Here is a 20,450-nt window from a genome sequence, read left to right as displayed (position 1 = left end):
AAGGAGGGGGCGGAGGCCCTATAAAGAAGGTGGAGGGAGGGTGGGAAGGAGAAGGCTGGTAGGTTCCAGGTGAAAAACCAGTAAGGGGAAAGATAAAGGGGTGGGGAAGGGGAAGCAGGAAAGATGAAGAAGGAATAGGGGAAAACACAACGGCTAGTAGGAGGTGGAACCATGAGGGAGGTGATAGGCAGCTGGGGGAGGGGTCTATATTTGTTAGCATACATTGTGTAATTCTTCATATTGATGTTAGACAATCGATCACTTTTCATCTATTTCTTCAACAGCATCTTTTTGATGAATCCGTTGTCATGATGCATTGGAATCAAACTCATTTGAAGTGTAAACATCAAACTCAAATTACATCACTAATCCCAATAGAGCTAAGATATAATAAAGGGAATATATGGCAGGTAAACCTTGCAGCCATCCAAAAACAAGTTTAAATGAAGATAAAAACAAGTTTAAATGAAGATAAAAACAAGTTTAAATGAAGATAAAAACAAGGTCACCTAGATCTGGGTTGCCATGTTTAGTTTTTAGGAATGCCAGCAACATTACTCACATTACCTTATTTAGAAACTATGCTCATTATCATACAAACCTGACAAGAATGCAAAACTAGCCCTTCACACTGGGCATATAACATTTTGTTCTTATAATTGTTTCTATTTTTCCCCCAAAGTTTTTGGAAATTCAAACAGAAACCCTTTTACATTAATAACTAAAACTGTAATTCATATGAACTGACAAGTTCAAGCAAGCCAAAATTTTTATGTTACCCCATTTTTGCAAAAACGTTAGATGGCAGAATTGCAGAGGAAAATTACTCGCGTTCTACCGTGTAGATAGGAACACAAATTCCTATTGTACTTGATTACAATAAGCCATTACAGTACTTCGCTCTTAACCAAAATTCTTGGCAGGCTGCAGGATAAATAGCTTTGAATCAAGCCCACGAATTGTTGCAGATCAGTTATAGCATGAGAAAATTTATAATACGACATTGCCAACATAGAAAATGATTTCACCTCTAACCGCAATCATAATCGTTTATTTGTACTTCCTTAAACTGCAAAAGTTGCTGCACAGCTTCCATTCAATTGCATGTTGAACTTGTTAGCCTAGGCTTTCTTTCAGGTTCTGACTGGATAAATTATCTCCAATTCCAGGGAGTTAATCAACACAAGTCCCAGGTTACCATTCAATACAAACAATTTAACCGATAATAGCACTGCAGAAAGTTGGGACTAACAGGACCACTACAAATAGATATACATGTTAGGACAAGTTAAAACAATATTTTTTAATGTTTGTAATTTGGTTTTGAATTACTTTGAAGCAATTATTTAAAAAAAAGCAAATCAGAGGAAAAAAAGTTTATACGTTGGCAGTCCTTGGATTCTGTTTTATATTTGAATTTCACCTCTGTACTGGATGTAAAGAGCAAACCACCAAACAGAATTCTGAAGTGTTCAATCCATCAAATAGTAAATTGCTGAAGATATCACTTCACTTAGGTCAAATATTTTCACTTAACTGGAAGAAGTTGGATGATAAGCAAATCAGTTAAGGGAAGCATTTGCAAAACAAGCAAGCTGAAACAACACAGCAGGCTCAAAAGCACAAGCATTTGTGATAAACTAAGTGGCCACTTTATTAGGTACCTCTTGTACCTGATAGCGACCACTGTGTAGTCCACCCACTGCAAGGTTTGATGTATTCTGCATTCAGAGATGCTCTTCTGCACACTACTGTTGTAACACGTGGTTAATTATTCACCTTCCTGTCTGCTTAACCAGTCTGGCCATCCTCCTCAGACCCCTCTCATTAACAGGGCGTTTTCGCACAGAGAAGTGCTGCTTTTGTTACATTCTCTGTAAACTCTAGAAAAACCCCAGGTGATCAGCAGTTTCTCAGATACTCAACAGCCCATCTGGCACCAACAATCCTTCCACATTCAAAGTTACTTAATCACATTTCTTCTCTATTCTGATGTTTGATGTGAACAACTGAACCTCTTGGCCATGTCTGCATGCTTTTATGCAGTTGCTGCCACATGATTGGCTGATTAGATATTTGCATTAATGAGATCTACAGACATGACTAATAAAGTTGGCACTGAGAGGCTTTCAGTGGTCCAAATGCACTGGTTTACAAGCTATTTCCTGGGGGTTGGTGTTGGTCCATCATTTCCACATTATATATTAATGATTTGGATGACAGAATTGATGGCTCTGTGGCCAAATTTGCAAATGATACAATAAGTCGAGGAGTAGGAAGTCTGCAAGAGGACTTAAAACAAACTGAGAAAACGGGCAGACATAGCAGATGGAATACAGCGTAAGAAAGTGTATGGGCATGCACTTATACAGGAATAAAGGAGTAGGCTGTTTTCTAAACTGGACAAAATTCAGGCTGGCTAAGGTAAATGCAATGTTAGCATTCAAGAGGATTAAGATATAAAAGTAAAGATATAATACTTAAGTATTATAAGGCGTTGGTCAGAACTTGTTTGGAAAATTGAGAGTAGTTTTGAGCCCCATTAAGGATGGATGTGCTGGCATTGGACAGTACCCAGAGGTTTGGGAGAATGATCCCAGGGATGAAAGGAAGGTTTATGAAGAACTTTTCATGGCTGTGGACACACACTCATTGATGATTAGAAGGATGGGGTTGGAAATCTTGTTGATAGGCCTAGAGTGGACTTGAAGAGGGCATTTCCAGCAGCGTGAGAGTCTAGGACCAGAGGACACAGTCTCAGAATAAAAGGACATCTCTTTAAAGATTAGCTTTATTTGTCACACGTACATCAAAACATGTGTTGTTTGTGTCAATGTCTGACACTGTCTGATGATGTGCTGGGGGTAACCTGCAAGTGTCACCAGCCTTCTGCACCAACATAGCAGGCCATAGCTTACTAACCCTATCCCTTACATCTTTGGAACGTGAGGGAAAATGAGAGCAACTGTTTGAAACCCACCCAGGCACAGGGAGAACATACAAACTCCTAATACAGAGTGGTGAGAATTGAACCCCAATATCACTAGCACTGTAAAGCAGAATGCTAACAGCTATGCTATTTGTGCTGCCCTGGACAGGATAGCCCAGAACAGAGATGAAGAGGGATTCCTTTCGCCAGAATGTGGTGGATTTGTGGAATTGATAAGTTTTTGATTAGTAGGTGTCAAAGGTTATGGAGAGAAGGCAGGAGAATGGGATTTAGAGGGAATAATAAATCAGCTCTGATCAAATGGCAGAGCAGACTCGATGGGCCAAATGTCCTAATTCTGCCCATATGTCTTATGGATTTGTGAAGACTGGTGAATACCCTGAAACATCAATCTAATAGAATTTCCATAATACTAAAACACCAGAACAATTAATTTTTTCTCAGATCCTTTTTTTTGAAATATTATTCACAGTATCAGAGAACTTTGATATTGAGTTACTCTAGGAATCCACCTGAATGAATTCTTACAATAGCTGTAGTCTCATTCAAATGTAAACCCATTTATAAATCCACAGCATTTATAAATCCACACTCTAGTATTTACGCTACTATTACTATTTAACTTTCAGACACAGCTTCCCACAATCATACCATCTTAACATACACCCAAAAGCAAAAGCTCTAGTCAACCTAAAAATTTTTTATGGAGTTTAAAAGTTAAGGAATGAACAATGGACACCCTGGACAATTTGCACCTGACAACTAAACTGTACTGGTCACTTTCTTAAAATTCTTGAAAAAATATTAGCCCATTTCAAATTAACCTGTTGCCTTTTCCTCAGACATCTTGGTTTTATTATTCCCTCTGCAATTACACCCAAATTTATGCTTTCTAGTTACAGAGTTGATTGATATTTAGCTGCACAAAATTCACTACTGAGTTCTGATTTTAAGTATAAAAAACTGACAACTTCCCAAACCGTTGCAATGATCTCTCATTTGTCATATTATTTTAGCAAACATTTTCATTGTTCTAGTAGCCATTATCCAAAAAGCTGTCTAGGACTACAAGGGACAATACAAATAAAGACTATACAAATTTGACAAAAATTCCTTTAACTTTAATTTTAGTATTTATATTTTCTATTTGAATTCTTGGGTTTAAGTATCTATGTAAATCTTAAGATTTCTTTCTGAAGATTCTGATGATCTGTACTTCATTCATTGGGAAAATAAATTGAAACAAAAAATTAAGAACTTGCGATGACAAAATTTTAATACAACATGCCATGAGTACAGCCTCTGACCATATCTGAAAACCTCAGCCACAAACATTCCACATTAAGGGAAAAACCAGTAAAACTGAGGCCCAACACTTCAGTGAACTACAATTTTATCAACACAGAACTTCTGCTTTAGCTTAAAACATCACGCCTCAAGTTCACTCTTGGCAAAAACTCCAAATGTTTTTGTTGCTGGTGTTCATGGTTTAACAAGGATGATGATCAGGTACACGTTTCCTGAAACAGAAAAAAAACATTACTTCTAAAAATTATCAGAGATAGTTGGTGCAGATGCAATTCAATTTCACTATATGCAATTCCATACAGACAGAAAATGCTGCAAACAAGACAGAGGAAACTGAATAAAACATAACATAAACACATTCCTATTATTAATATTTTTAATGAATACACAAACAATAAATTAATGCACACTGGGATTTGAGTGGCAGCATATAGACACTAAGTTGCTATTATACATTTAATAATCATTGATCAATATTAATATAGACAAAGCTTTACCTTGGTGCTGCCTTAATAATATTATCTACTCGAAGGATCATTTCAGCGGCCTCTGATGCACTCAGTAAGACCTGCCTCTTCACCTGAAAGCTCTCTGTAATGCCCAGTGCTGCCATGTCTCCAATGGTATTGTTGGTCATATCTAATAATCAAATTTGCAGATTTTAGATAATCACTTTAAATAATACCTCATCATTTCAAGAACATCGCTGCAACCAAACTCAAAATGCACTGTTGGCTTACTCACCTAATCCATAAGTTGTTTTTCCTTCTGCATGAGCAGCTCGTAATTGAGCCACTAAATCAGCACTATCGTACCCAGCATTATCAGCTATGATAGTAGGTAACTGGAATAAAAAAAGACATGAGACGTATAAATATAGCAAAAAAGATTTACCTGTACTTTTAAAAAGAAACAGGTGCAAATATAGAGACTGAAAAGATCAATTATTCACATAATTTAACAACAGTTTGGTGCATGGGAGAAAGAGAATAATAATCAACCAGTATTATAGACACGTGCTTTCTCAAGTACTGTCGAGCTGCACGTTCAACGATTGCCATAAATCTCATCATCCAGCATATAGTTGTTCAGAAATCTGAAGGTCCAACACCTAGCTCACTCATTCGTTTCAAATAGATGGAACACTGGGGTCAGGACCATGAACAGGTTTGAAGCCAAAGCTGGGGTCACAGTGTTTCAAATTTTCTGCTCCCTTGAAACCTACTTGGCTCAATGAAAATATGTAACATGTAAAAGCAAAATAAACAACTGAACTCAGCAGTGAATAATAAAAACAAGCAGTACAATTCATTGAACGGGTGATAATATTTTAATACATGGTATAGTAATAGATGGTGGAAAGAACAAAAAAATAAGTCTGATTCTACAATCGGTTTAGTTATTGCTGAATTGTTGACCATTTTGTTTCGATTTTCCATTTAGGGGTGGAAATTGAAATATAAAAGGGCAAAAATATTTACATTTGAATGCTCTAATCCTGAGTTTCAACCAAGTTTATGTTTCAAATTTGTGTGTACAAGTTGCATCCAAGTTACAGCAGGGTTCCTTTCCAGTGAACTGTTCCTAACCCAAAGGAAGTCAGAAATGCAGCTGGCAAATCCATCCTGCTGATCTCCAAATGCTAACTGTATGTGCAGACGGTACATAAATTGAGTGTGATAAGCCAGGAAGGACCTGTATAATAGTGCAGAATTGGGTTAGCTCTTAAGAAGCCTTTGCTCATGTTATATAGCAGCAAATTTGAAAGGTTAGGGGAAATTATTAAATAAGTGTGGATATAAGGAATGGATATATGGAATAACTCCACTTCTGTCATAAATAAAAACACACTACTGACATAATTTAATATTATCCATAAAACAGATTCTGGAATGAATTGTGAGCATGTTAGTTGCAGAAAGCTACAATTATTTCCAACTGGATGACTGCAACTAAGACTCTGCATTAATAGTTTCAGTAAAAGAGCAATCCCCATGAAAACTGTAATTCACATATACAATTAAATTTGACTGAACATTAATTATAAAAGCTGAAAAAAAAACAAACAGCACACGACATTCATAATTACACAAATGCTGCATGCAAAATTAGCTGTCTGCTTTTAATTATATAGTTAAATACATGAAGTGCTCTGGTAATCAAAGCATTGAAAGCTATTTCCAGAGTGTGGTGGTGGGGTGGGGGAACCAGTCAGAAGATGAAAAGATAATACAATACTGTTTTGAAACTTACCATTGTCAATGCTTTAGCAAATGACTCCATTGCAACAGCTTCTTTACCTGGTGTTCTAACAGCATGTTGAGAAACAGCTTGTGCCATTAACATTTCTGAGCAGCCTAAAGTGTAATTTCAAACGATTTTACTTGTAATGTATGACAGAAAATCTACAATATTTTACAGGAAGTACTTTGCACAAAGTTGAGGGATGAAATATTGAGCAGAACAATTTGAAATTACATACAGTACCTTTTTCAGGAAGTTATTGGGATGGGAAGGAGAACAGATACAGTATAAATCGATTTTAAATAATGTATGAACAACATCCACAAAGATCTCGGTATCCTTATGTAATAATTGTGAGAAGTTGGCAGACAAATTCAGTAAGTGATTAAGACATTTGGTTTTTATGGTTACAATGGAGAAGTACAGTTATAATTGTACAGGATGCTGGTGAGACCACACATGGAATACAGGTCTTCTACCATAAGATCATAAAACATAGGAAGAGAATTACGTCATTCAGCTCATCGAGTTTGCTCCACTGTTCTATCAGCTGATTTATTAACTCTCACATCTCATTCTGCTGCCTTCTCCCTGTAACCTTTAACACCATGACTAATCATATCAACTCCTGCTTTAGGTTTACTAAACGACTTAGCCTCCACAGATTCACCACCTCATCTCTGTTCTAAATGGACGCCCCTCTATTCTGAACCCATGCTCTCTGGTCCTAGACTCATTCACTATTGGAAACCTCCTCTTCAAATCCACTCTATCTAGGCCTTTCATTATTTGATATCGAGCTCAATGAGATTCTCCCCCCCACCCCCCATTCTTCTAAACTTCCTTGAGTACAGGCCCGGTGCCATCAAACACTCCTCATAACCCTTTCATTCTCAGAATCATTCTCATGAACCTCCTCTGAACCCTCACCAATGCCACCACATCCTTTCTTAGATAAGGGGCACAAAACTACCAAATGTGGTCCGACCAAGGCCTTATAAAGCCTCAGCATGACATCCTTGTTCTTATACTTTAGCCTTCTCCAAATAATTGCTAACATTGCATTTGCTTTCCTTACCACCAAGTCAATCTGCAAGTTAACCTTTAAAAAATCCTGCACAAGGACTCCCAATTCCCTTTGCACCTCTGATCTCACTTTAAGGTCTCTGTATCTTGTTATTTCATGCTTTCGTTATTTACTACTTACTTATAGTTGCATTTCAACAGTATGTCAACTTCTATGTTCTTGCTCTTTAATTGATCCTGTTTACAGTTACTGTTCCATAGATTTGCTGAGTATCCCCATAGGAAAAAGCTCAGGGTTATATGTAGTGAAATGTACGTACTCTGATAATTTTACTTTGAACTTTTGATGTTTGAATTTTCTCCCCATTTACAATTTAGATCACGTGTTTATTCCTTTTACCTAAGTGCATTACCAACTACTTTCCAACACTATATTCCATCTGCTACTTCTTTGCCTATTCTCCTAATCTACGTCCTTCTTGCATACTCCCTGCTTCCTCAACATTACCTGCCTTTCCATCTATCTTTGTATTGTCTGCGAACGCAAACCTGGCCACAAAGCCACCAATTGGCTTATAAGGTGAAAAGAAGCAGTCCAAACACCAACCCCTGCGGAACAAGAAGCCATCCAAAGAAAACCCCCTTTATTCCAACTCTTTGCCTCCTGCCAGTCAGCCAATTTTCTATCCATGATAGTATCTTTCCTGTAATACAGTATCATGGGTTCTTATTTTGTTAAGCATTCTCACATGTGGCACTTTGTCAAAGGCCTTCTGAAAATCCAAGTAAACAACACCCTTATGAACACCTGACTTACATACAGGAAAGGACAACCACCAGATGAATTTTCTGGTTGCTGCAGGCACCCTCTGTCTGTGGGAATTTTCTCTGTGATCCCATTTCTAACTTACAAATTGCTTGAATTACAAACTGTTCTCAGGAACAAAACCCTGTCACAACCCTGGGGAACAGATTTGGTCCCATATTTTAGAAAAGGGTATAGTGGACTCTAGTTAAATGGGCCATCGGTTACTCGTGGCAGACACTTATTTGGGACAAGTCTTAAAGAAGAGAAACTAATTGAGAAATAGCAGGGTTTTCAGATCGTGCTGGTGAAGCACAGCAACGACTTGCTGGCAGCAAACACAACTATGAACTACTTTATTTCTCAAACCTTTTCTCATAAACTATCACTGCAAACAATAACCTGAAACTTGCCTTTTGAAGTGGAGTTTTTGAATCACCTGTACGACCTGGCATTTCTGCAGTGTGAACTGAAGTCTTGAAAGTGCAGGACGGTTGAGGAGTGGCGTATATGGAATGAATCATGGTGACAGGGCCTGGGCTTGAGAACAGGAAGGAGCCAGTGCTTGGCTGCTGGAGCAGACTTTGAGGTAATTTGAAGCAGCAGAGCCCAAGCCCGAGAGTGGGGAATGACCTCAGGTTTGGCTGATTTAAGTGCCAGGCCAAACTGAGAGGTCGGGTACAGGCCGAAATGTGGCAACGGGTCCCAGGCCCCAGAGCATATTGAAGCACCAGGGCCCAGTTCTGGGAGCAAGGACTGACCTGCTATCTGGCTCATTTAAGCTCAATTAACTGGCTCCTGGATCAGCTGTGACTAGCTTCGAGGCTGTGGACTCACCTTCATGAACCTCAGTTCTGAATGTTGTTTGCTTACTTTTAGGGTTTGCATGATTTGTTTTTTTTCCTGCACATAGGGTGCCTGACAGTCTTTTTTTAAAATTGGCTCTATTGGGTTTCTTTGTTTTGTGGTTGCCTGTTAGGAGACAAATCTCAAAGTTGTACATAATTTAGATATAGTTTAATCATACATATACTTTTTGAACTTTTGATTCTCTTCATTTATTTGGGACATTATGCTGCTTAATTGGGATTGGAGACTTGCCAGAGTTTTTAACTAGCGTCATTCATGTGCACATGTGGCCATTAGACACTACACCGCGCTTAGAGCAAAGTTTTAAGATAATGTGTTGTGTATTTTTGTGTTCAAAAAACAATCATTTTTGTCTGTGATTGCTGGTAAGAAATAGCATTAGGACAATTCAGAACTGTTTTGCTCACTGAAGTTTCAAGTATTCCGGCTTGGAGATGCCAGAATGGGCTGGGAATAAAAATGAAACAATCACACTATTTCAACAAGTTAGGAATTCCAAAGAACTTGAAGGATTCAACAATCATTTTGAATGTTACAATGAAATAAAGATATGTAAGATGCAATCGTTGAAAGCATTGTATGAAGACAGACTGCTAACTGCACCAGATGTCCGCATCGATTTTAATTAATTAACAGTCAATCAAAAAACATGGCAGCATATACTGGATGCTCCATCAATAATTATTAGAAATAAATACACAGTTTTAAAGTACTATAGTAGGATTGGTAATGTTCTTATTTGTTCCGAATCACATTTAAATATATAATTTTTATACTCTTTTAACTACTTCCACGAAATTTTGGCTAAATAGGACAGCCCCTTAACTGGGCCAAAATGTACTGGTCCTGATGTGTCTCAATTAACCAGAATTCATTATATTGGCATTTGAGGGAGTACAAGAGATTCACTAAATTAATTCCTGTGACAAAAGGGCTGTCCTTTCACAAGCTCAGGTGTTGATAAGAATGAACGTTGATCTAATTAAAATACAAAAAATCCCTAGGCACCTATGATAATTAATGGAAGATCTCATACGAAAAGAACTCAGTTACAGGATTAGGGACATGTTCGGCACAACTTTGTGGGCCGAAGGGCCTGTATTGTGCTGTAGATTTTCCATGTTTCTATTGTTATTGTCAAATGTAACATCATGCACTAATTCTGTCCGAAAGTTGTTTGTAATTGACTTACTTTGTTGGGGGGAAGTTACCCATTGTACATAATTCTACGGGGGGCTAGCTAGTGTGTTAATAATACATTGTCTACATAAATCTACATATTATCCGTAAAGTGGACTAACGATCATCTAAGAGATCAAAATGTCCACATATCATTTGACCATATAATTAAAGAGATTAGCACACATCTAAATACATAAAAACAATGCAACGAATCTTGAATTGCAAGCAACATTTCATCATAGTCAAAAATCTCTAACAATTTCTACGAAGTACAAATTTGTATGATTTCAGTTACAGTTGCACAAAAAAGTTTGTGAAGCCATTGTAATTACCTGTAATTACTCTCCCTAGGAGTGGGCGTCTTGCAAAGGTCACACCAAGAGCACAACATGCAATGCTGAAGGTAACAGCAAAGACCTGTAAAAGTCTCTAGAACTCACTAAATTCTCTGTTCATGTGTCCACTATAAGAAAAACACTGAACAAGAATGGTGTTCATTGAAGGACATCATGCAGGAAACAGCTGCTCTCAAAAAAACATTGCTGCTTGTTTCAGATTTGCAAATAACTACCTGGATGATCCAACACCTCTGGGACAATGTTCTATGGGCAGATGAGAGAAAAGATTTTGATAGAAATGTTCAGAGGGAAAAGGGTATTGCACATCAAGACCAAAACCTCATCCCAACTGTGAAACATGATGGAACGGGTATCATGGTTTGAGGATGCTTTGCTGCCTCACGGTCTGGACAGCTTGCAATCATTAAGGGAACAATTAATTAAAAATTGTATTAAGACATTTTACAGGAAAATGTCTGGATAGTGGTCCATCACCTGAAGCTTAATAGAAGTTGGATAATGCAAGACGACAATAATAATCTGAAAAACAAGAGTAAATCAACAACAGAATGGTTTAAAAAGAAGAAAATGTGTGTTTTGGAATGGCTAAATCAGAGTTTAGATCTTAATCCGATTGAGATGCTGTGGTATGACCTGAAGAGGGCTGTTCATGCAAGGTATCCCAGAGATATTGATGAACTGAAACAGTTTTATATGGAGAATGGTCTAAAAATTCCTCCTCGTATTGTACAAGTCTGATCAGCAGCTACAGGAAACCTTTGGAGATTATTGCTGCTAAAGAAGGCCCTACCAGTTATTAAGTATAAGGGTTCACATACTTTTTCCAGCCTGGACTGTGAATGAAAAAACAATGTGTTCAATCAAGACAAGAAAAGTACAATTGTTTGTGAGTTATTAGCTTAGGCAGATTGTGTTTGTCTATTATTGAGACTTAGATGAAGATCAGACCACATTTTGAGTATGAAATGCTTTGAGAGGTTGGTTCAGACTAGACTGAACTTCTGGTTCATCAGGGACCTGGACCCACTGCAATCTGCCTAACACCACAATAGGTCAATGGCAGACACAATCTTAATGGCTCTTCACTCGGCCTTAGACCACCTGGACAATACAAACACCTATGTCAGGATGCCGTCTTTCACATTCCCACAATCCTGATTGATAAGTTACAGAACCTGGAACTCTGTACCTCCCTCTGCAATTGGATCCTCGACTTCCTAACTGGAAGACCACAACCTGTGTGGATTGATGATAATATCTCCTCCTCGCTGACAATCAACACTGGTGCACCTCAGGGGTGTGTGCTTGGCCCACTGCTCTACTTTCTGTATACCCATGACTGTGTGGCTAGGCATAGCTCAAATACCACCTATAAATTTGCTGACGATACAACCATTGTTGGTAGAATCTCAGGTGGAGGCGAGGGGGCATAGAGGAGTGAGATGTATCAACTCGTGGAAAGGTGTTGCAGCAACAACCTGGCACTCAACGTCAGTAAGACGGAAGAGTTGATTGTGGACTTCAGGAAGGGTAAGACGAAGGAACACATACCAATCCTCATAGAGGGATCAGAAGTACAGAGAGTGAGCAGTTTCAAATTCCTGGGCATCAAGATCTTTGAGGACCTAACCTGGTCCCAACATAGTGATGCAGCTATAAAGAAGGCAAGACAGCAACTGTACTTCATTAGGCGTTTGAAGAGATTTCGTATGTCAACAAAAACACTCAAAAACTTCTATAGATGTACTGTGGACAGCATTCTGACAGGCTGCATCATTGTTAGTATGGGAGGGGGCTACTGCACAGGACCGAAAGAAGCTGCAGAGGGTCGTAAATTTAGTTGGCTCCATCTCGGGTACTAGCCAACAAAGTACCCGGGACATCTCCAAGGAGCGGTGTCTCAGAAAGGCAGCGTCCATCATTAAGGACCTCCAGCACCCAGAGCATGCCCTTTTCTCACCATTACCATCAAGTATGAGGTACAGAAGCCTGAAGATATACACTCAGCGATTCAGGAACAGCTTCTTCCTCTCTGCCATTCGATTCCTAAATGGACATTGAACCTGTGAACACCAACTCACCTTTTTAATATATACTATTTCTGTTTTTACACGATTTTTAATTTACACAATATACGTACAATGTAATTGATTTATTTTCTTCTATATTATGTATTGCATTGAACTGCCGCTAAGTTAACAAATTTCACAACACATGCCAGTGATAATAAACCTGTTTCTGATTCTGTAATTAAAGCAGAAAACCAGGTATTTGCAAAGGGTTCACAAACCTTTTCTTGCAACTGTATATTCAAACTGTCCAACGTATCAATGTAGGCAAGATCACATCTCCACTGGTTTATCCAAACCTAAAACAAGGGATTCAAAGTCCTCCAAAAAAAGGAAAACATTTACCTCCACCATAAACAGTTCTAGTCTCTTTTATCGTCTGTGCTAGCACACAGAGGGCATCGTGCAAAGATCGTTCAGCCTCATCAAGAATCTGCTGAGTGGCTCCTCGAAGAACAATGGTACATGCCTCACCTACAGAGTGGAACATTACAGAGTCGTGTAGTTTGACTTTCCATTTTGTCAAATTTATCAAGAATTTTGCAAGAAACAAAGCAGGACATTTACTCTTGAGCTATCTAAAGTATTGCATTAACACAAGCAAAATGGACTGAATTAAAACAAGCAAAATTACTTACCTAGCTCCACTCCAGAAAAGTGAAGCAGCTTGTCCTCACCAATCATGATCTCTTCAATAACTTTACAGTGGCCCAGCTTAACCAATTCAGGATGATCAAAGGTGGAAGCTATTTCACCACCTGAAATTAATCACAGTAAGTTCATTAAGCTGAACCATATTTTCACGTCTGAAAATGGACATGTTTTAAATTTTTTTTTAAAATCCAGAATCATTAAATTCAGGTAATCTCAAATGGCTGCTATTTTGCAGCAACGAAGAAATGCACCTAGCAATGTAATGAAAAGATTTAATGAACGCCTTGAAGTGGTCTTATTTTCTCTACCCTAAGAGGTAGCATGATCAACCTTAGATAAGGAGATCAAAAATAACACTTTCAGCTATCGAGCACAAAATAAAGACTGTGACAAAAAAAAAATCTGTGCTTCTGAACAAACAAAGAACACCACGTAACCAATTGCTGTTTCTTTTACCATTGATAACAAGTTAAAGATCATGTCAAAAGACTACCAGTGAACACCTTATCCTGGTGGAACAGTGGACCAGTGATAGTAACTTCTGGATTTTTGTGCCTTACTGCACATGCCTAGACACCAACAGTTGCTGCTAATGTTACACAGGTGAGTTCTGACAGGTTTATCAGATTACTCAGATGCTAATCTTTTGGAACAATCAGTTCTTTCAATTCCTGCATCCCAACTCATAGTAAGTTTGCTCTAACAAATTATTTTTGACTTACCAGTTACAAGTGCAAGTCTTTCAATTCCACAAAAGTCAGCATGCTCAATAGCCATAACACCTGCAGCACCAAATAACTGCTCGGGGTAATTATAAATGAGCTGCCTGCAACATAAATATTTAGTATGCTCACATACAGATGTTTCCATTGCACTTGATGGAAAAAAATCCACAAAGATTTATAAAATGGTTTTTGCTCCAAAATAAAACTACCTGTTGATAAAACAGTTAATTCCATGTTTCAGGATTAGATCCACTTTCTCTTTCATTTTTTCCTTTTCAGCCAGTTCAACCTCGGCAACTTTTGCTGTAGAATCTACCCTCACACGTGAACCAAATATCTGTTAAAAGAGGCAACATGATAGAGGTAAATTCTGGAAATCTAGGTACTAGTGATGCCTGCTAGAAGCAGTTTCACAAGGCCATACAAAATAAATCTGTTTTCAGGTACCTTAATTTTGTCTGTATCCATACTCGTGTTTGCAATCAAAATTTTTGCATTTTCAATTCTCTTTGGTTGGTTAACACCAATTTTCTTATCCAAAAGAAAACCTGCAAGAAGGCATTCACACATTTAAAGATTTAAATATATTTCAAGTCAATTACTAAACCTTCAGAATGATCTGATATGTACTTTTGAAAATCAATATAATTCTCTAAAACTTCAAATTCTTTCATTCACATTCTGGGATGCAACATACACAACAAAAATAGCAGAAATCAAATCAGTCAGCAATTGAAAACACTCAAAAATTTGAACAGACTGAAATAAGAGACTTTTAACTTTCTAAACTCTAATATGGCAAGAAGATCCCTCATTTGTGTAAATAGGTATAAATATTCCATCACAAAGCTCAGTACTGCATATAATGTATCATTTAAATCTAAAACAAAGCTCTGGTTTTAAATAATTCATATGAATTCTAACTACCAAACTAAAATAGCTTGGGAGAAAGAATATTATGTAGTCTGAAACTGACTTTGGAGGAACTGCATTAAAGTGTTCGCTGGGCACAACATCGTCGGCTGAAGGGCCTGTAATGTGCTATGTTTCTATGTATATCTATGACATGTGCATATACCCATAATCATGTGGTTTTTATTAGTTAGAAACAAAATTAGCATTACCTCAAGAAACCCTTGAGATGTGTCTAACATCATATATTCTATAACTGAGGATGAAAAATTTCAAAAGTGAACTGCATCCAGAGTTTCACACTGAAAGCTATTTTAATAACTTAGTGCAACCACAGGAGGAGTGAAGGAGACGATGGTGCCTAATGGCGTCTCCTTTGCTTGCATCTTCAGAAACAGCTCTATTTCCATCTTTAATCTATTTTTTCATTTCAGGGTTCTTTCGAAGACCCTGACCTGAAGTTAAATGCTGACTTCAGTTCTTTGCGGGAATGGGACCCATTCTTGAGGTTTCATGACTGGTCGTTATTCAATATGCCAAGGATGCAGCCTAAGAATTCAGTTGGCGTTTGGAGGTCCAGGACCTCAAGGCTTTGAAGACAGGCAGACCAAAGGTCGGTGTCCCATGGGAGATGGAAGATCTCTGGCTGTGTGCCCAGAGACCCAAGATCTTTGGGCACAGAACTCGGAAAAAGCAACGCAACAGACTTTTAACATTGTAAATAAGCGAGTTGTTTGTTATGTCTTACCTTTCACTGTGAAACTGAGACACCTTTTTCTCCCTTATCAGGGGGAGGGAGGGAGGGAGAGAGACAGAGAGCCTGTGGTATGCTGAATACCATGTGAACGAGTAGTTTTTGGGGGTACTGTAAGTCTGTGTCTTTGCTGCATGCTTGAGTGCTCGGTGGTGGGAGCTGATGCCTTTTTTTTGCGCTGGTGGGGAGGGGTACTTTGGGATTCTAACATTTAACTGTCATTCATTCTTTGGGGCACTCCTCTGTTTTCATGGATGGTTGCGAAGAAAAAGCATTTCAGGACGTATATTGTACACATTTCTCTGACATTAAATGTACCTTTGAATTTCATGCACTATTTTATAGATTTCGAGAGTTCAAAATCTGAATCCAAGTTTGTAACATTCTTTTATTTTACCTTCATCCAAATAGGAATCAATTAAGCTCCCTCCAAGTTTCTTGATTACATGAATTGCTTCAAGGTTACCAGAACCCTTCAGTCTCATCACAGCGTCGACTGCCAAACGAGCAAAGTGATTTTTATGATGTGTCAGTAGCTTGGATGACAGTGTGGTTCTGGCAATATTCATCAGGTCCTGATAGAACTTTGCATCATCATCCCTGATATTAGAGAGAAAGGCAGCTGTTATTAACTTTTAGAATTGCATACAAACACAGAACTAGGACTAAGTCAGCAATTCCAAAAAGAATATGTAAACAAGCATGGAATAAAGGATAAGCCTATATTAGAATACACAATAATAAAAAGGGAACCCAATATGGAGCAGCAGATGAATGAACTAAATATTTTTTGCACACGTTTGTACAACGATGAGACTGATGCAACAAAGATGCAGGAAATTAATGTTTAGGCTAATGGGCAGAATACCATTCTGGTGAGCTGCTTTGACCAGGACAGTGTCAAACTTTAGTGGTGTTGGAGCTACACTACTCCTGGCAAGCATAAGCTTACAATTAAATATGGAAAGATTTGAAGATATCTGGTGAATCACATGCTGCAGAATATTCACATTTTGACCTGTTCTTTTAGCCGGCTTATTAGTTCAGTTGAGCTTTTGTCCCACAGGGTATTAACAGTAATACCACGTGGTAGGTGGTTAGCCTGTTTTAGGGTTCAAATATTACTTGCCACCTACAAATATCGAGATGTTTTCCAGGTCATAAATGTTGTATTTGTGAATAGAACGGAATACTGTGAAATCAGTGAATACATAAGGCAACAGAGCCATTAAAGCAGCAGCTGAATATGGTTGAGCCAGGAGTCCAGCAGATGTTATCAAGGACTTCAACAACCAACACTTTTTTATGAAGAGTATTTCTCTAAACATTGCAGTTCTTTCCCCTAGATGCCCACTGACCTCTATTTTACCAGAGTCCTCCGATAGCATACTCAGTCAATTCTGTCTTAATGTCAAAAACAGTCACTCCCAAATCAGCAATTAAATCCCTATTTGAACCACGCCTCTGATCAGTAAACAACGGCATGCAGCTTACTGAAGAAGTTGCACTTCTCAGTACCGTTGCCTGCAACATCCAGCACTACACTAGAGATTGAGAAAAGATTGATCAGGCAAAGGGACTTGGGAGGCTTTCTGCAGGATTCCCTAAAGGTTGAGATGGTGGTAAAGCAGGCAAATGCAATATTAGCATTCATTTTGAGAGGACTAGAATACAAAAGCAAGGATAAAATGCTGAGATTTTATTAGGCATTGGTCAGATTGCACTTGGAGTATTGTGAGCAGTTTTGGGTCTGTGCTGCCATTGGAGATAGTCCAGTGGAGGTTCACAAGAACGATTCCAGCAATCAAAGGGTTAATGTGTGGTGCACTTGATGGCTCTGGGCCTATACTCATTGGAGTATAGAAGAGTGAGGGGAGATTTCATTGAAACCTTCCAAATTTTGAAAGGTCCGGACAGAGTGGATATGGAGAGGATGCTTTCTATGGTGGGGGAGTCTAGGACCAGAGGACATAGCCTGAGAATTGACAGGTGTCCATTCAGAGAGGAAAAATATCTTTAGCCAAAGGGTGGTGAATCTGTGGAATTCTTTGCCACAGACAGCTGTGCAGGCTAAGTTATTGAGTATACATAAGGCAGCGGTTGATAGGTTCTTGATTAATCAGGTGTCAAAGGTTATGTGAAGTTGGGAGAATGGGGTTGACAGAAATAATAAATTAGCCATGACGGAATGGTGGAGCAGATTCAATGAGTTGAATGGCTCCTAGGTCTTATGGTCCACTTCCCTCAGTTGATTTTGTCCTGCTCTTTGTGAACAGGACACATCTGGAGAACTTACTAAAAGGTTAAACAGGTGTTGGTACCGTAAATGGACCAAAATAGTTTGACTGTAGCTGTGACTAGATTTGGACTACAGTCAGGATGCTGTCTGGAGTGACAGCCTTTACTATATCCAATGTCCTTAGCCATTTCTAGTTTTCATGTGCCACCAAGTAAATTAGCCGAAGACTGGTTTCTGCAGTGGTGGAAACAATCAACAGTACCCTAAGATTGACTATCCACAAGGTATTTCTGGCTGAATATGGTTAAAAATTCTTCACCTTTGCTGTGGTAAATATTTATCACGGGCAGAGTAGGCTGAATGATCTAATTCAGTATACTAAAACCTGGCACTACATTCTATAAAAGAGGCACCGTTGAGATTTGCAATTCCTAACATAATACATCAAAATGTCGTATGTGTATTTACAAGATTTGGGTCACTCCCAAATAGATTTATTGGAATCAAATGCATTAATATTATCTTCTAATTACATCAATCGTTTTTTATTTCTTTATTGTGTAACTGCTTTTTTGTACAAACTCATGGCCTACAATAAAGTCCCAGATCTGGAGTTGCTCCTTCTGCACAACATGCTTTCCTTTAGATTACTTCATCAGGAGTCACGCCAGAAGAGCATGTTTTAATTCTTACCAGCCATCATTTGAAGCAGAACTACTCAATTTCCTTCCCATTTTAGTCCACACTTTTTAATATATTTTAACTGAATTCCATTATTAAATACAGTGTTCCTTTGTGACTTAAACTAGGTCACTATTCATGAGTATTAGAATATTCAAGTTCAAGCAATAGGTATATAAATACAATTTTTCCCCCTCTTTTAAGCCAATGGTTATCTTCTTTTCTTCATAGTTAAGTCTCTCTGGCTTAAATACGCATGACCAGAACTTAATTAATATCAACGTAATAATGCAAGAACTCAAACTGCTCCTGCTCACACCAAAGACACAATTCCAGGAGGATTCATTACAGCAGAAACGCAATTCCACTTCTGAATTAACTACAAAATCAACCTAGATGGTTGAAAAAGCACTTGACATTTGTCCCATATACAAATGCACACACAAACTACACCATGCTACTGATCTGTATGGAGTATTGTATCAAGTGAACCAGCTGAAAAAAAAACACCTACAGTTCAGTTTATCTGAGGCCAAATATTCTACTTGAGATAGTGGAGCCAAAATAGTTAATTACAATGTAGTCGATAACAAATCAATCCCCGTTTATGAAGAATTTATGCTAATTATGGGCAGTTTGATTTGACCAATTTTTTTGAAAAATAAGAACTAGCTAAGAATTCTCCATGCACAGTCCAAGAAGTCCGAAATTGGTCATATTATTTTACACATTTACAACTTATAAAGGCCTGGACATAATTTCTGAAGCAAGTATTCTTCAATGAATTCCAAAATCTCAAACCTGACATACCTGGCCTGAAGATCCAAGACAGTTTCAGCCAATAGCATATACCATGTTGAATCTGAATTTTCATAAAAAACACAAAAATGCAAAATAAACTTACCCATGATCCACTGCTGCCTTTTTCAAGGCTTCTCTTGCTGCTTGGGTTGCTTTCCTCCAGCCTGCAATGATTGTCTGAGGATGAAGTTTTCTTGCAATAAGCAATTCTGCTTCCTGAAAATCAAAATAACCTCCATCAACAATGGTTAGCAAACACCATAACAAGACACAAAATATAGACTGTGTACAATGATCATTATACTCAAATATGATAGCAAAAATGAATCATTATCTCAAAATTATTACAGTATATTTTTAATTACTTTAGATGCCAGCTCTATGTTCATTATGCAAAATATTCTGTTCCTTTATCTCAAAGTGCTGAAGGTAGATAACTTGTGTTGTTTTAGCAACTCCATTTTAAAAATACAATAACCTCAAAGATTTAATGATATTTTATGTATAGTGTGACAAATATCATAAAAAAGTAACATTATGTGTTGATATTTATAGAATTTACCTATATTCAACACTTGGCACAAAAATAATTTGTCATGCTCCTAATATCAAGAACAGAACATTCATTCCCCTTCCCACCTGGGATAAACAAAGTTAAGCAAAATTGCACAGAATCACTAGCAATTAAGCCACCAAGAGGTGTCCCTGAAATGAGCAGGGAGAAGCCTATTCCATCCCATGTAAAAAGACCTGCACAACTACAGGTTCTTCTACAATATAATGATATCAACTGGTCACAAAACACCTAAAAAAATTAATAGCTTGTTCAACCTCTGCCCTGGAACAGTTGGCTGCTGAAGCCATGCAAAAA

The 20,450-nt window shown here is 38.0% G+C and overlaps 1 protein-coding gene across 1 annotated transcript in view; it reads right to left on the bottom strand.

Annotated features, from left to right (window-relative positions):
• Positions 1-4,205: 4,205 nt before the first annotated feature.
• The window catches only part of cct2 (chaperonin containing TCP1, subunit 2 (beta)), a 32,222-nt gene continuing 15,977 nt past the window's right edge, over positions 4,206-20,450 (bottom strand). The window contains exons 6-16 of the mRNA XM_072267456.1: positions 19,683-19,795; positions 16,256-16,458; positions 14,640-14,740; positions 14,402-14,529; positions 14,190-14,293; positions 13,452-13,571; positions 13,159-13,287; positions 6,512-6,615; positions 5,003-5,102; positions 4,756-4,897; positions 4,206-4,470 (exon numbers count right to left, since the gene is read on the bottom strand). Of these exons, the coding sequence (XP_072123557.1) occupies positions 4,440-4,470; positions 4,756-4,897; positions 5,003-5,102; positions 6,512-6,615; positions 13,159-13,287; positions 13,452-13,571; positions 14,190-14,293; positions 14,402-14,529; positions 14,640-14,740; positions 16,256-16,458; positions 19,683-19,795 (1,275 nt within the window). The 3' untranslated portion in view covers positions 4,206-4,439. The remainder of the gene's footprint in view (positions 4,471-4,755; positions 4,898-5,002; positions 5,103-6,511; positions 6,616-13,158; positions 13,288-13,451; positions 13,572-14,189; positions 14,294-14,401; positions 14,530-14,639; positions 14,741-16,255; positions 16,459-19,682; positions 19,796-20,450) is intronic.

The sequence above is a fragment of the Mobula birostris genome, chromosome 9, assembly GCF_030028105.1.
Source record: "Mobula birostris isolate sMobBir1 chromosome 9, sMobBir1.hap1, whole genome shotgun sequence".
Lineage (NCBI taxonomy): Eukaryota > Metazoa > Chordata > Chondrichthyes > Myliobatiformes > Myliobatidae > Mobula > Mobula birostris.
Note: the sequence above shows the minus strand (reverse complement) of the source record. Positions and strands in the feature narration are given on the sequence as shown.